General features: G+C 46.1%; 2 protein-coding genes across 2 annotated transcripts in view; one reads left to right on the top strand and one right to left on the bottom strand.

The window, feature by feature from the left end:
- The first annotated feature begins 1,430 nt into the window (after positions 1-1,430).
- Positions 1,431-16,594, top strand: TMEM11 (transmembrane protein 11). Its single transcript, XM_034436556.2, has 2 exons — positions 1,431-1,914; positions 15,549-16,594. Exons 1-2 carry the CDS (start codon positions 1,661-1,663, stop codon positions 16,063-16,065), a joined length of 771 nt encoding a protein of 256 aa, XP_034292447.2. The 5' UTR covers positions 1,431-1,660; the 3' UTR covers positions 16,066-16,594.
- The window catches only part of DHRS7B (dehydrogenase/reductase 7B), a 30,908-nt gene continuing 20,262 nt past the window's right edge, over positions 6,083-16,728 (bottom strand). Inside the window, exon 7 of the mRNA XM_087878636.1 lies at positions 6,083-6,269. Within this exon, the coding sequence (XP_087734762.1) occupies positions 6,181-6,269 (89 nt within the window). The 3' untranslated portion in view covers positions 6,083-6,180. The remainder of the gene's footprint in view (positions 6,270-16,728) is intronic.

Here is a 16,728-nt window from a genome sequence, read left to right as displayed (position 1 = left end):
AGGTAATAAAACATTACTTCCTGGATAAAACCAGGAAGTTATGACACCCGGGCGGTGATCGCTACCAGATCGCCGAACCACAGGGAAAAAATCACTACCGGATCGGGCGATCCGGTCTCATCCGGGAGCATTTCACCCCCGATTGGGGACTTGTAAGACAATGAAAAAAGGCACAGATTCACTTATGCCAAAGACTGAAATCAATCAATCTCTCTTCTTTTCCTTTCCTTCTTATTTATTTATTGGTTCGATTTATATGCCGCCCTTCTCCGGATACTCAGGGCGGCTTACAATGCGTTAAGCAATAGCCTTCATCCTTTTGTATATACCTGCTTAGTAGGGCTTTCGGGGCCCCCCCAAGCGGTGTTCTTTTTTATACAAAGTCAGTTTATTGCCCCCACGATCCGGGTCCTCATTTTACCTACCTCGGAAGGATGGAAGGCTGAGTCAACCTTGAGCCTGGTGACATTTGAACTCGCAGTAATTGCAGGCAGCTGGCAGCTAAGTGCTACTTAACAGCACTTTAGTCCGCTGCACCACCAAGGCTCTTCAAACTTATGCCAAAGATATTGATCAATCAATCTCTTTTCTTTCTTTCTTTCTTTCTTTCTTTCTTTCTTTCTTTCTTTCTTTCTTTCTTTCTTTCTTTCTTTCTTTCTCTTTCTTTTTTCCTTCCTTCCTTCTTTCCTTTTCTTCCTCTTTCTCTGTCTTTCATCAATCAATCAATCAATCAATCATAAATCAATCATTATCGTCTCTTCTAGACAGAGCAACTTTTCAAGCCGAGGTCGAGAGACGACAGAAAAAGCGGTTTCTCGGACAGATTCACAGGCAGTGCTAAGCCATCCTATGTTAATTCAAGTCTATCGCAACAGGCTTTGAAAATCATAAGGGTTGAGGTTCAGTTAGTAGGTTATTCAAACTTGATCAAAGCTAATACGTTTTTTAATTTTGGCTGTTCACCGCCCTGAGTCCCTTCTGGGAGAAGGGCGGTATACAAATTAAATTAATAAATAAATAAAAATAAATAAAATAATAGCTGGCAGGAAAATTCTGGGAGTTGAAATCCAGGCTTCTTAAAGTGACCAGATTTACTTGCTAACTTGGGTGTGTTTTCCCATGTTCTTTTCTGGCTTAGTGTGACTTTTGGGTCGTTTTTTTTTTTTTTTTTAAACAAACCATGGTTTATCGAGATGTTGGTTTGATGATCGCCCAGTTAGGACTCTTCCACCAAAAAAAGTCCCACTGACTAGGAACTTTGCAATGGCGATCGCCGCTTGCAACGGAAAGCACGTGCTTCGCTCCATTTCATCAATTTCGTTTTATGATTCATTTTCCATGCCAAACGTGCGAAACCCGAGAAAACGAGGTGCCGGGCTCCCATTGGCTGAGCCGCGCAAAGTGGGCGGAGCCAGAACTCCGGCCAAAGCAACCCTCGTCCGCTCTCCGGAGTCTGGGCTAAAACCTTTTTTTTTTCTCTCTCTCTCTCCGCCCCCCTCGCGCTCACGTGGGCCCGTACCTCTCCCCGCCCTTCCCTGGGAAAGGTAGTTTTTCCCTTCCCGCTCCTCCTACCGCTTTCCCTGGCCGCGGGACTTCATTTCCCAAGCGGCACCGCTCGCGCTCTTCTCCACCGCCACCCCGGTTCCTTTTCCCCGCCAAGATGGCCGGAGTTTGTAGTTTTTGCGAGAGGAGGCGCCCGTTGCCAGGGCTTCCTCGGCGCCCTCCTGCCGGACTCCGTTTCCCGGCAGCCTTCGGGAAGCGGCTCCCAAAGCCTGCCTCTCCGCCCTCCGCCCAGCCCCGCCCTCCGCTGCCCCTTTCGGCGGAGACATTTGCGAAGCCTTTTTCCAAGATGGCGGCCTGGGGAAGGAGGCGAGCGGGGCCCGGCAGCTCCAGCGGCGGCGCCGCCAGGGAGAGGTGAGTCCCGCCGGGCCTCCTCGGTCCTTTGGAGCAGGGCCTTGGGGGGCAGGGAAGCGGCTCCTGTGAGGGGGGGGGAACTGGAAGCCCCCTCCCCGCCTGGGGGGGGGGTTATTGGGGGGGGAGGAGAAGGGGAGAGCAAGCAACCTCCAAGGACTACAATACCCATCATCCGAAACGGCCCCCCCCCGCCGCCGATTCTCCCCCTTTTCCAGGCTTTGGAGACGTATCCCTCCACCCCCCCTCCTCAAAAAAGAGCCATTGAATTGCAGGTCCTAATTGGGGGGGTGGGGGTGGGGGGTGGGGGGGAAGGGAAATCACATTCCTAGTGAGGAGGGGGAGGAGAAAGGTTCAGGAGGGCCCCAAACCCTTTTGAGTTGAGCTACACCAGGGCTTTTGAAGCTGGAAATGTGGGGAGGGGGGGAGGTTAAACCAGGTTTTGGGGGGGGCAGGAGGGAGGGAGGGAAGAAGGGGTGGGGGTTAAACCAGCCTTGTGGGGGGGGGAAAGGAGGAAGGGATGGGGGGATTAAACCAGCCTTGGGGGGGGGGGTTGCAGGGAAGAAGGTGTAGAGGTTAAACCAGCCTTGGGGGGGGGCAGGAAGGAGGGATGGAGGGGGTTAAACCAGTCTTGGGGGGGTGGGGGGTGGGTCAAAGCAACCTGGGGATGGAGGAATGGGGGGGGGGTTAAAACCAGTCAGTGAGGAAGAAGGAAGGGGTGGGAGTGGGGTTTAAACCAGCCTTGGGGGCAGGAGGGATGGGGGGGGGGGTCAAAGCAACCTGGGGGAGAGGGAGGAAGGGATGGGGGTTTAAACCAGTGGGAGGGGGAGAGAGGAAGGAATGGGGGAGGTTAAACCAGTCTTGGGGGCAGGAGGGATGGGGGGGTCAAACCAACCTTGTGGGGGGAGAGAGGAAGGGATGGGGGCGTGGGGTTAAACCAGTCTTGGGGGCAGGAGGGATGGGGGTTAAATCAACCTTGGAGGAGAGGGAGGAAGGAATGGGGGAAGTTAAACCAGTCTTGGGGGCAGGAGGGATGGGGGGGTCAAACCAACCTTGTGGGAGGAGGGAGGGAGGGAGGGATGGGGGGTTAAAACCAGTCGGGGGGGGGAGAGAGAGGAATGGATGGGGGTGTGGGGTTAAACCAGCCTTGGAGGCAGGAGGGATGAGGGACGGGTTAAACCAACCTTGGGGGAGAGGGAGGAAGAGATGGGGCGGTAGGTTGGGGCTGGCAGTGTGAACCAGTCAAGAGTTGTGAGAATGACCTTGGGTGGACAAGGGTCAAAGGAGAGTTCAAAGCAGGGATTGAGGACAGGGGGGTGGAGGAAGGAAGCGTCTCCAGAAGGGACTCTCCTAGTTTTGGAGAGAATCAAAGTAATGGGGGGTTGGGGGTGGAGGGGAGAGAGGAGAAAGACTTCCAGCCCTCCAAAATTATGTTGGGGTAACTCAAAAGTGCTTTTTTTTCCCCCAAGGGGCAACTTGGGGGAAAACTTTCAGGTTTTTCTTTGAAGACGTTTCGCTTCTCATCCAAGAAGCTTCTTCAGCTCTGACTGGATGGTGGGGAATGGAAGGATTGATACTCCTTGCAGACAGCTGGTCATTTGCATCCTTTTAGAAGGCCGTTGAGGCCACTTGGAGGCTTATCTGTGTCCTCAGGGTCATCGGAGTAGTGCAAATGGGGTGTGGAGCCTTCGACCGCTTCCTAAACGCATGGCACAACATAGGGGAACACATCGGGACTAGATTCAGCAGTCCATCTGCATTTCAAAGACAATTTTGAAGACAGCAAAGTCCATATTTTGGACAGAGAGGACTGCCGGTTTGAAAGAAGAGGGGTCAAAGAGGCCACCTATGTCAAAATCGAACAGCTCTCTCTCAACTGAGGGGCAGGGATACAACATCTTCTATTTCCAGCCTACAACACAGTCCTTTCACAGTTCCAAGAAGGCTCCACATCCATTTGCACTATTCAGGTGACTCTGAGGACACTGATAAACCTCCAAGTGGCCTCAACGACTCTCTAAAAAGAATGCAAAGGACCAGCTGTCTGCAAGGAGTATAAATCCTTCCATTCCCCACCATCCAGTCAGAGCTGAAGAAGCTTCTTGGATGAGAAGCAAAACATCTTCAAAGAAAAAAAAAACATCCCAGAAAGTCCAGTTGCCTCTTGAAAAAAGCCCCTTTGGGACATCCATGACCTGGATGACTGAGAATCTCCATAGACACTGTTGGGGTAACCTTACAATAGATATAGATTGAGTTCTCCTGGGTGTGCTTTCTCTGGACTACCTAACAGGGCTAGTAGAAGCTGGGCAAAGAGGGATTTGATGGAACAACCCATGGAAAGATGGTGGGGGGGGGATCAGCTGGGGCCCTCGGTGGCTGTGGCTGCAGGAAAGGAGGGGAGCCTGGGAGCAATGAAAGGCATAGATATGAAAAATTTGGGGCTTTTTGGAGGCGAGTGTGAAGTTGCATTTGTCCTGGGGAACTGCTGGGTGGGAGAGGAAAGAGTCCGGCTGTTTTGGAAAGGCTCAGGTTTTGTGAAAAAGGGTGGGCTTGGCTTGGAAGGGAGAATGATGATGATGATGATTAGATTTTTATCTCTTGTGTTTATATATCAGTCAAGGCAGTGAGCACATCTCATTGTGGGTTGGGGTGGACATCTGGGGGCAAATGTGGGAAGTCAAGATCCATCCTCAGCTCAGGAAATTCTCGCCTTTCTTTCCTACATGTCGGCATCAGGGAGACGTAAAGTGTCCTCGTTCGTTTCTGAAGGTGGTTCCTCAGTGCAACCAATTTTTTTAAAAATGTATAGACATTTTATTAAAAAGATTACAATTAAAAAGGTAAAGAACAAAAGAAAAAGACAGAAACTGCAAGAAAGAAAGAAAAGAAAGAAAGAAAGAATATAGTAAAGGAAGAGATATATATATATAAAGATGTAACGTCTCTCTTCATCACAAGTACAAACTATTTTAGTAACTTATCACCTTCTTTTAAAATATAACAAATGAACTCTTCTTCCCAATCCCCATTGCTTACTTTCCTTAAAAGCCTCGTTCTTCAGTCTTGATGTCCGCAAAAGGCCATTAAGAATTATCAGTCGTAAGCACCAGATCTATTTTAAGCTTGATCAAATAAACCAACTTTACATTCTTCCTTTTAACAATCTTGATCTTTAATCCCATCAAATAATGTTCGAGGATTTGATTTCATCTTTTTTTAGTCCCTTACAAAGTCCTTCAAAGTTTTAATGTGTATTTTTTTTTGTCAATCCAGTATAGGAAAGTTAGCCAAGTAACTCCTTCGATTTGTTATTTGTACATCGCTTTCAATTATGAAGGTATCAGCCACTTTTCATTCGTATTATCCAGCTTAGCATCTTTTTCCATATCATTCTTGTAGCTGGTCATTTTGAAACTCGCTTTCAGATCAGTTTGGAGAGGAATTACAAAGGGCCCCTTCGTTCTTCAATTCACCATTTCTTCCCTGCAAGTCTTAATTTTTTTTGAATTTTAGGTTGTCGTTTCTCAACATTCCCCTGAATCTTTCAAAAGTGACTTCTGGGTGCACAATTGTTGATGCTGGTTGATTTGTATTTTTTTGTTGTTGTTATTGTTTAGGTGGGTGAAGTATTTGTCTTGGATTTGGAAAAGTAGTTTGGGAGCTGGCATGGAATTAATGGAGTTGTGGGTGGGCTCTTAGCTTGGGAACTTTTAAACATTTCACCGTTGGCTTTTCTAGCAAGATAGAAAAATGGACAGATGGATATATTTTTTTTTTTTTTTTTATTGAAAAGGTTTTCAAATACAAATTTTTCCCCTTTTTTCCCCCCCCTCCCCCCCCTCCCTAACCCCCCCTCCCCACCCTTCCCCCCCTGTGACTTCTTCGTAACAAAAAAAAACCCTAATTCATAACAGATTACTTACTCCCTCCTCAAAATACTGACCTTTACTTACTAAAAATATTATAAATCCCCCTTTATCCATACATTTCAGAAAAGAAGAAGAGAAAAAAAAAACAAAACAAAAAAAAACAAACACATTATACTATAACTATTATAAAATGGATATATTTTTGTTGGCATGGAAAGTAAAGAGTCTAAATACGGTTTGGAGGAAAGTAGGAGGGGAGGGCTTGAGCTCCCGAATGAAAAGCGGGAAATAAATATTTTTATTTTCTTCCTCTTGGGTTACTTTCTGAAAGAGAAATAGTTACGACTCAACTGTTGTAACTATTGTTACAACTGTTGTAACGAAGTCAACTTAATTTTTATTCGACTGCCCCAGTTTCAAACTTCTCAGTGTAGTTTGCTGCATGATGGGCTGTGTGGGTTTCTTTTATTGTTGAAATAGTTGGATCTGCAAAGGAATGAAAGAAAAAGAGCTTAATTTTTTCAGGAAATGTGTTAGAGTAGGGGTCTCCAACCTTGGGGACTTGTGGACTTCAACTCCCAGAATTCCTCAGCCAGCTTTGCTTAAAGTGCCCAAGGTTGGAGACCCTTACTCTCAAGAACTTGGCTACGAACACTTGCATGTTCTCCATTGTCCCTCAACAGATTGGATCAATCACATGTGGATTTTGTTATCAAGGGGTTGCCAGTCAAAAGATGACATCGTTATCAAGTTTGCATTTCTTAGGTTGCTTGTTCAACAGGGTTAACCATTAAACCACAGTGAGGAAACGGTGGTTGAAGCAGATGCTTTATTGCTCCAGTCTCTAGTTGATTTATTTTTATTGATTTACTAGATTTTTATCTCGTCTTTATAAGTAACTCACAGGGGCAAACATATCTAATACTCCTTCCACCTCCTGTTCTCCTCATGACAACAATCCTATGAGGTAGGTTGGGCTAAGAGAGGGGGGGACTGGCCCAAAGTCACCCAACCTTCTTTCATGCCTAATGTGGGACTAGAACTCACAGTCTCCTGGTGATTGGCGCAAAATCATCCAGCTAGTTTTCATGCCTAGAACTTCCGGTCTCTTGGTTATAGGCCCAAAGTCACCCAGGTGGCTTCCATGTTTAACGCAGGACTAGAACTCCCAGTCTCCTGGTGACTGGCCCAAAGTCACCCAACTGTCTTTCATGCCTAACGCAGGACTAGAACTCACCATCTCCTGGATTGGCTCAAAGTCACCCAGTTGGCTTTCATGGCTAAGGCGGGACTAGAACTCACTGTCTCTTTGGTGATTGGCCCAAAGTCACCCAACTGTCTTTCATGCCTAACGCAGGACTAGAACTCACCATCTCCTGGATTGGCTCAAAGTCACCCAGTTGGCTTTCATGGCTAAGGCGGGACTAGAACTCACTGTCTCTTTGGTGATTGGCCCAAAGTCACCCAACTGTCTTTCATGCCTAACGCAGGACTAGAACTCGCAGTCTCCTGGTGATTGGCGCAAAATCATCCAGCTCGTTTTCATGCCTGAAGTGAGACTAGAACTCACAGCCTCCTGGTGATTGGCTCAAAGTCACCCGGCTGGCTTCCATGCCTGAGGAGGAACTAGAACTCACAGCCACCTAGTTTCCAGCCTGGTGCTGGAAACTAGGTGGCACAAAAACAACTCTAATGCAAGGCAAAGAGTACATTTTATTATTAGTCCTCTACATACTCTCTCCAGAAGCCAGTCCCAGCTCTAAAGTATGTTTCCATTGTATTCTGGGATCCCATCCAGAATTACAAGGGCACTCCCTGTCTTGCATTTATTAATATTTATTTGCTCTACAATAAAGTTTCTTTCTCCCCCTCCCACAAATTGTTGGAAACATCCCCTTCCTTCCTCGCCCTAAAGTAGAATTAGCGGTGGTGTTTTTACAGCTCACCCTGGGAAACATATTCGCTGGCTGATACATATATATTTTTCTATGATCCATATTTCTGAAAACGTGGGAGGGTTGATAGGCATTCTTGTCCTCAAGGCTTCCAAGCAGCTGTCCGAGAAAAAATTCTTCTTTGAACCATGTGGTGAATTCAGATCTCATGTTTCTGAGCAAGTAATAACGGCATCCTAGTTAGATTCTTTCCTTTAAGAGTTTCACCCACATCGTTTTTCTTCCCCCTGCTTTTTCCGGAAACATCTCCCAAGAGTCGCTGGCTGCAGCTAGGAATGTAGTTTAGATTCAGTGAATTACGTTCACACCCGTTATCGGCCTGTTTTCACAACGGTCCAATCCTTCTTATCCCAATTCCTCCCATTCAGAGCTGTTTTTCCTGGCCCTTTTCCTTGACGTTGTGTTTGGACTGCTTTGCAGGCAAAGGCTATAGGTATGAAAGGACTAATATTAGTGGGATTAATAATGCATTATTGCAGGGGTGTCCTCCATCCTTGGCCGCTTTAAGACTTGTGGACTTCAAGTCACAGTCACTCATGCCCTCGTCACCTCTCGCCTTGACTACTGCAACGCTCTCTACATGGGGCTCCCCTTGAAGAGCACCCGGAGGCTCCAACTGGTCCAGAATGCAGCAGCGCGGGTAGTGATGGGAGCAGCATGGCGCTCCCATGTAACACCGCTCCTGCGCGAGCTGCACTGGCTCCCGGTGGTCTTCCGGGTGCGCTTCAAGATGCTGGTTATCACCTTTAAAGCGCTCCATGGCATCGGGCCTAGCTATCTCCGAGACCGCCTGCTGCTACCGACGACCTCCCATCGTCCCGTGCGCTCCCACAGAGAGGGCCTCCTCAGGGTGCCATCAGCCAATCAATGCAGGCTGGTGACCCCCAGGGGGAGGGCCTTCTCTGTGGGGGCACCCACCCTCTGGAATCAGTTGCCCCCTGAGATAAGGAGAATCCAAGACCTCGGTGCCTTCCGCCGTGCCCTTAAAACCTTCTTTTTCCAGCAAGCCGGGCTGGCTTAAGAAGAAATTTTAAATGTTTTAATTGGTTTGTATTTTTAATTTTGGGCCAAATTTATATATATTTTAATTGTTTTTAATATTTGTATTTCATGTTTTTTAATTCTGGCTGTACACCGCCCTGAGTCCTCAGGGAGAAGGGCGGTATATAAATTTAAAATAAAATAAAAAATAAATAAAAAAAATTCCCAGAATTCCAAAGCTCGGAGCTGGCTGGGGAATTGTGGGAACTGAAGGTCCATAAATCTGAAAGTTGGGCACACATAACCCCCTCCCTTGTTGCATTGTTTCTCAACCTTGGCAATTTCGAGATAGATGGGACTTCATTCTGGGAGTTGAGGCCCACCTATTGTAAAGTTGAGAAATTTCTTAAATTTATTGGAAAAGAAATTGGAAAAGGACTTGTGATTTGGCTCATCGTAACCCCTTTGGATATGGGAGGCCAAGTCCGTTTTGTCCTCAGCTGCAATATGCGTGGAGCGATAGGGAATTGAACAGCCAGCTCCAATGCTTAAAACTTTCTTGAAGTTTCTGCCAGCAATGTTACGGATGATTGTTGGCCCCTGGGTGGGTCTGTGATTAGGTTGCATAATAAACTAGCGTTCAATTATTTTCCAGTGTTCTTTGATCGTGCTTTAGGTCCTGCCTTACGTTAATCCAGGGGTTCTGCGACCTTAAACACTCAAAAAAGCCATTTGGACCCGTTTCCCACAGAAAAGAAAACACCGGGAGCCACAAAACCTGAGTGGGCGTGGCCAACTCAAGGTCACTCCCACCCAGTCACATGACATACCCCCGCCACGCCTACCCAGGCCGCCTCTCTCCCCCCCTCTCATTTCTGTTTTTCTTTTTCCTCTTCCTTCTTTCCTTCCTTCCTTTCCCCTTTAATTTGTTTCCCTCTCTTTTCCCTCTCTCTCATTTCTCTCTCTCTCAATTGTTGCTCTTTTTTCCTCTCTCATTCTCTCCCTCCATCATTTTCTCTCTCTCGGGTAAAAATTTATCGTAAGATAGTTTTCTATTTAAGATACATAAATAATGTAGTTTATTCAGCATGAAATGGAGCTTAGTTATGTAGCAGGAGGCTGTATATTCTGCAACACTGGGACTATCGGTGAGTCAACAGCGGGTCAAAGGAGTAGCAGAGATGACAAGTTGCTCTTTAAAAATTATGATTTAAATCGAGTTGATTTAAATCAAGCCTTTTTACTAGTGATTTAAATGATGATTTAAATTGTGATTTAAATCAACTCGATTTAAATCAAATCCACCCTGGTATTGATTTTAATGTTTTAGGGACATTTGGTTTAGTATCTTGATGTTTGGCTTGGGTCAATGCAAGTGATGTTCCAGAATCTGTGTAGGGCTTGGTCTAAAGGCTCAATTGTTGTATCTAAAGATGCGTATAATTTTTTTTTAATTGTTCCGTTCAGTGTTGTGTGAATCTCAAAAGATTGCCTGCGGTTTCCTTGTGGCAAGGTTTTTCTGAGATGGTTTGCCATTGCCTCCTTCCCAGGGTAGAGAGAAAGTGACTGGCCCAAGGTCACCTAGCTAGCTTTTTTGCCTAAGGCGGAATTGGAACTCACCACCTCCTGGTTTGTAGGCTTACCATTAATCGTTACCTACACCAAACTGGGTTTCCACTCCGTGTGTTACATTATCTTCCTTGTGCTCCTGTTTTGTGTAAAACCGGGATCCGTTAAAACTGCCAAGTCATTCGTTTCACAGTTTAAACATTTCAGTTTTGCAATTTATGTTTCAGCCGTAAATTATTGCCTTAATTTTTTTTTTCCCCTCTTGTGAACCTGGGTGCCGGTAATTAACCACAATTAACCATCTTTGGCCTGTTTTAATAAGTACCTTCTGAATGTTCGGAAAGTGCCCAGAAAGCAATAAATATTATTAATTGATCCTTACACGACTGGTTGGATCACTATATATATATATATATAATTTGTTTCCCGGGGTAGTTTTTGTTCCAATATGCATAAATCTTGTTGCTGGGCACGTTAGTGGCAGGCTGGTGTTTTCGCTTTAAAGGCAGTCAAGTTTGCGTGATTTAAAAGAGAGATTCCGGTCTCTTGCTTGTGTTTTCAAAACTTTGCTTCGTCTAATGGGACAGAGTTGAATAAGAATTATAATTTTTTGTCCTTTTGTTAGAGAAGAAAATGTAAAGCATTTCCCCTTCTTTCGTGCAAGCTCCTTGTTGCATTTCTGCATAGCGAGCCTCTACTTAAAAGAACAGAATGTTTCTTGGAAGGGAAAGCACGTTCTAGCTTTCCTGGGAAATATAAGGTAGTGCTCAACTTACGACCACAACTGACCTCAACGTTTCTGTAACTAAGTGAGACCGTTGTTCAGTGAATTTTGCCTCACTTTGCAAACTTTCTCGCTCTTTATTTGTTAGTCAAATCCCTGAAATTGTGAAGTTAGTAACACAGTTCTTAAGTGAATCTGACTTCAGGAAAACACATTTCTGGGCTATTTCCGGTGAAATGCAAAGCTGCAAATGCCATTAGTATGACTGAACGGGGGACACCTGCCTGTTTAGCGACCATTCAAAGTTACGACGGGGCTGAAAAGAGTGACTTACGACCAATCCTTGCACTTACGAGCGTTGCAGCCACAGGGGGGTTTGTAAACTATTGATGGGGGATTTGGCAAGTTGTGTGAATACGACCTGTCCTGGTTCCCCCCCCCCCAGATGATTTAACATAATGCACCAACATGGTGACAAGAAGGTGGTTGTGTACTTGTCGACTTAACAACCGCAATTGACTCCCAGATTTTTGTCGCTAAGCCAAACAGTTGATAAGAGAGTTTTGCCTCATTTTACGATCTTCCTTGCCGTGGTCACTCAGTGAAGCACTGCAATTGTTAAATTCGTCACCCGGGTCGTTAAGTGAATCTGGCTTCCCCATTGTTGGCTAGAAGGTTGCAAAAGGGGATTGCCTGACCCCGGAACATGGCAACCGTCATAAATACAAGCCAATTGCCAAGGGTTTGAATTTGGATCACGTCACCATGGGGACGCTGCAACGGTCATAAATGTGAAGAACGGTCCTAAGTCACTTTCTTCAGTGCTGTTGTAACTTGGGTCATTAAATGAATTGTTGTAAGTCTAGGGCAGGGGTCTGCAAACTTAAACACTCAAAAAACCATTTGGACCCATTTCCCACAGGAAAAGAAAACACCGGGAGCCACAAAACTCTTCCCATGCCTGACTATTTCTTGAGTGGCCACAAAACTAGCAGATGTAGTTTTTTTTTTTTCTCCGAATCCCTAGTGCCGCATAACGGGGTGAGCTCCCGTGACTTGTCCCAGCTTCTGCCAACGTAGCAGTTCGAAAGCAGGTAAAAAATGCAGGTAGAAAAATAGGGACCACCTTTGGTGGGAAGGGAACAGCGTTCCGTGCACCTTTGGCGTTAAATCATGCCGGCCACGTGACCACGGAGACGTCTTCGGAGAGCGCTGGCTCTCCGGCTTTGAAACGGAGATGAGCACCGTCTCCCAGAGTCGGGAACGACTAGCGCATATGTGTGAAGGGAAACTACCTTTACCTGTATTCCTACCTTTACCTTTACCTGTATTGCAGGCAGCTTACTTTGAAGGTGTGCAGAAACTGTCAGCCTCCAGTGGGGTGGGACTCCAGAGGCCCTGTGAAGTGGCACAACCCATGTACCCTCTCTGGTAGACCTTGTACCGTGTGACTTGAATCTTGTGCGACATCACAACCGTCCACAAAGAAAGCATTCACCTCTCTTCAGGAGCTATTACTGGAAATTTCGATCTCGGTTTGCTCTTCAAACAGACCATTTATTTTTATAAACGGCGAACAAACCTTAAATAAGCATATTTAAGATTGATCCAGGAAACGGCCGGCGATGCCTCTGCATACAGTTAATGTAGCATACATAATTCATAAGCGTGCTTTCCCATTTTCTGTACTTTTTTTTGAAGCCAGCTTAATTTTAGGACCAGCTTTTTAAAAGGTATCTCTTTGGCCTTTATAGCTGGAATAAATTTCTTTTTTTAAAAATGGTAAAGTTAAATATTTGTCCTCAAATTAAGTGACATCTGATTTTCAGATGATCAGGACTTGGTTACACCTGGATGTGGCACTAAATTTTTTGATGTTGAAAAATGAAATTCAAAAAGGAGTAATAAAAAATTGCCCCTCTTTCTTAGAAAAATATTTTCAGTACAGTATTTTCAAATTCTCTACATGACAGTAGAGTAGGAATCTTGGATGTGCAGTTTTATTTGGCTTAAAGCTGGTAACCTACTAGTTAAACTTAAGCATTAATTGATCTATCTACAGCTATGATAGATACACAAACATGAATACAGCTAGTCCTTGACTTACAACAGTTTATTTACTGACCAAAGTTACAGGGGCACTGACAAAAATGACTTATGACCAGTTTTCACACTTAATAGAATAGAATAACAGAGTTGGAGGGGACCTTGGAGGTCTTCTAGTCCAACCCCCTGCTTAGGCAGGAAACCCTACACCACTTCAGACAGTTATTCAACATCGTCTTAAAAACTTCCAGAGTTGGAGATTCAACCTGGAAATAAGGAGAAATTTTCTGACAGTGAGAACAATCAACTGATGGAACAAAAGTTGCCTTCGGAAGTTGTGGGAGCTTCATCATTGGAGGCTTTCAAGAAGAGACTGGACTGTCATCTGTCAGAAACGGTGTAGGGTCTTCTGCTTGGACTAGATGACCTCTAAGGTCCTTCCAACTCTGTTAATCTAAATGCAGGATTTCAGCCATCTTTCATAGAGCAGTAGGATTCTCTGACAATGTTGGGATACCCCAACAAATATAATATTATTACAGCTGCTCCTAAAGCCATGGGAACAGCTGGGTGGGATCAAAATTCAAACAGGGCAGCATTACTCTTCCCCATCAGATGTCATCGGAAACCCATAATGTACGTGCATTAGTTTCCCCCCTACTCACGTTTCTCTTCCCGTAGGTATAAATAGCTTCTATAACAGCTATACAGTGGACTTCAACTCCCAGAATTCCCCAGCTAGCATGGCTGGCTGGGGAATTCTGGGAGTTGAAGTCCACCCATCTTAAAGTTACCAAGAGAGAGAATCACTGGACTGGATGGCCTTTCTGGTCTTTCCAACTCTATTGTTCATGGCTGGCTGGGGAATTCTGGGAGTTGAAGTCCACCCATCTTAAAGTTACCAAGGGAGAGAATCATTGGACTGGATGGCCTTTCTGGTCTTTCCAACTCTATTGTTCATGGCTGGCTGGGGAATTCTGGGAGTTGAAGTCCACCCATCTTAAAGTTACCAAGGGGTGAGAAACACAACTCTAAAATTCTTCTCTTCCAGGTTTAGGATTGCGATAGGGAAGAGATTTGGTCAAACCACTAAAATCCACGCCGTTCACCTCTGTCTTACCAACGTTCGAGACAGGCGCTTAAACAAAGGCCATGAAACCCAAATCCAGCTTTTGTGGCGGGCCCGAAAGCCCGCGTGAATGAATGCGTTGAATAGAGTCATTCCAAAGCTCGCTCGGATCCTGGCCTGAACAAAAGACCCCTTTCTGTCCGTATGATTTAGCTTTAGGTTTTGTCAATAGCTTTTTTTTTTTTTTTCCCCCCCTGACGCAGTGGCTTCAAAATGTGCTAAGTTGATAAGCCCACTTTGCATATCCAAACGCTAGCAAAATACTCAGGGAGCAGAATCTGATTTGATGCCATTTGCTGACGTGTTCGACAGAGGAGCTGGGAGCGAGTCTGGCATTATCAAAGCCCCCGAGGCCTCTTTAAAATAACTCCGGAGACGCTATAAAGTCCACCACTTCACAGGTTCGAGTAGACATCACTGCTCCTCAAGGTTTTGAAGTGACTTTCCAGTGGCCCAATAGTCAATTGAGACGGGGGGGTGTCCCAACCAGACAAAACAGACAAACTCTAGGGTGCAGAGAAGAGCAACAAAGAGGATGAGGGGACTGGAGGCTAAAATGTAGGAAGAACAATTGCAGGAAATGGGCATGCATAGTTTAATGAAAAGAAGGACTAGGGGTGACATGAGAGCAGTCTTCCAATATCTCAGGGGCTGCCACAAAGAAGAGGGAGTCAAGCTATTCTCCAAAGCACCTGAGGGCAGGACAAGAAGCAACGGATGGAAACTAATCAAGGAGAGAAGCAACCTAGAACTAAGGAGAAATTTCCTGACAGAACAATTAATCAGTGGAACAACTTGCCACCAGAAGTTGTGAATGCTCCAATGCTGGAAGTTTTTAAGAAGAGATTGGATAACCATTTGTCTGAAGAGGTGTAGGGTTTCCTGCCTAACCTAAGCAGGGGGTTGGACTAGGATACCACTGAGGTCCGTATTCTGTACCTCTTGCACAATGGAAGAGCGGATGATGAAGATGACGGAGTGGGCAGAGATGGATAAAAAAATGGGTATCGTTAGGGTGCCAGCGATGGGCTCCCAAAGGCCATCCTTGAAGGGGAGGGCAGGGGGGGTGGGACCAGGGGTGAAATACTCCCGGTTCGCACCGGTTCAGGCGAACTGGTAGTGATAAAATCTACCTGTTCGGCAAACCGGAAGTAAAAAAAAAAAAGCTACCGGTTCGTCCGAATCGGTATTTCCGATGATCAGCTGCGCCGCATGGTTTATATTCACTAGAAAGCAGGATATCGCGCATGTCCGGGCAACGAAGTGGTGGCAATCCGCGGAGGATTTCACCACTGGGTGGGAGGCCTTGTTCCTGCACCCCCCCCCCTCTGAGTAACTCTTTCCTCTTTTCCTTCCCACAGGGTCTCCTTATCTGCCACGGACTGTTATATCGTTCATGAAATCTACAACGGGGAGAACGCGCAGGACCAGTTCGAGTACGAGCTGGAGCAAGCCTTGGAAGCCCAGTACAAGTACATCGTGATCGAGCCCACCCGCATCGGGGACGAGACGGCCCGTTGGATCACGGTGGGGAACTGCCTGCACAAGACGGCGGTGCTGGCTGGCACGGCCTGCCTCTTCACCCCGCTGGCCCTCCCCGTGGATTACTCCCACTACCTCTCTCTGCCGGCCGGCGTGCTCAGCGTGGCCTGCTGCACCCTCTACGGCATCTCCTGGCAGTTCGACCCCTGCTGCAAGTACCAGGTGGAGTACAACGCCTACAAACTCTCCCGCCTGCCCTTACACACGCTGACCACTTCCACCCCGGTCGTGCTAGTGAGGAAGGACGATCTGCACAGGAAGAGACTGCACAACACGATAGCACTGGCGGCCCTGGTGTACTGTGTAAAGAAGGTGTACGAACTCTACGCCGTATGATCGCGGCCGAGAAAGGTGGGAGGGCGGGCAGGGGGGGAGAGGGAGGGAGAGAAACCCATCCGAACCGATAATGGTGTATTAAGGACTCCTACAGGAACAATTCGACTATTTTTTTTTCCTCTTGAAGTGGTGCCTGGAAAGCCGTTGTTCGGTTTACCCGATCATTATTCTTATTCTTATTATTACTATTGTTGCTTCGGTTATCTTTTTTTTTTTCTTTTTTTGGAAAGAAACGATCATACGTCACATCAAGGGATTTCTGTTATTATTATTATTATTTTTTAAATGCCTCAGATCTGCGGTGGGGTGGAACAGGACGAGCGATGAAGACAACAGGCGTGGGATCTCGGTGCAAGCAAAACAATACATGGGGGTTTGGTGGGTAGATTTTGGTTCCTCCACCCATCCTCCTCACCCACCCACTCTTGGGAGGAAAAACTCGACAACCTTTAAATATCTTGTTTAATTGTATTCTACAGAACCAGCTCAAAGATATCACTGACCATTCATTAAAGGATGAGAATTTCAAGAGGTCCTTTTTCTTTTGGTCGGGGCGAAAAAACAGTCTGGTAGGAAACTCTTCAAGCAGGGTGGAATAGCAATAGCTGTAGAAGAGCCTTGATAGTACAGTGGTTTAGTGCACCCTGTCATTAACACAGCTGC

The sequence above is a fragment of the Pantherophis guttatus genome, chromosome 14 (assembly GCF_059756535.1).
Source record: "Pantherophis guttatus breed Tessera chromosome 14, ASM5975653v1, whole genome shotgun sequence".
Lineage (NCBI taxonomy): Eukaryota > Metazoa > Chordata > Lepidosauria > Squamata > Colubridae > Pantherophis > Pantherophis guttatus.
Note: the sequence above shows the minus strand (reverse complement) of the source record. Positions and strands in the feature narration are given on the sequence as shown.

Bases quoted from the DNA above. Each gene is read 5' to 3' on its own strand.
- TMEM11 (XM_034436556.2), top strand. From the start codon at position 1,661: ATGGCCGGAGTTTGTAGTTTTTGCGAGAGGAGGCGCCCGTTGCCAGGG. The intron at 1,915-15,548 runs GTGAGTCCCGCC...TCCTTCCCACAG, and splicing joins GGCGGCGCCGCCAGGGAGAG to GGTCTCCTTATCTGCCACGG.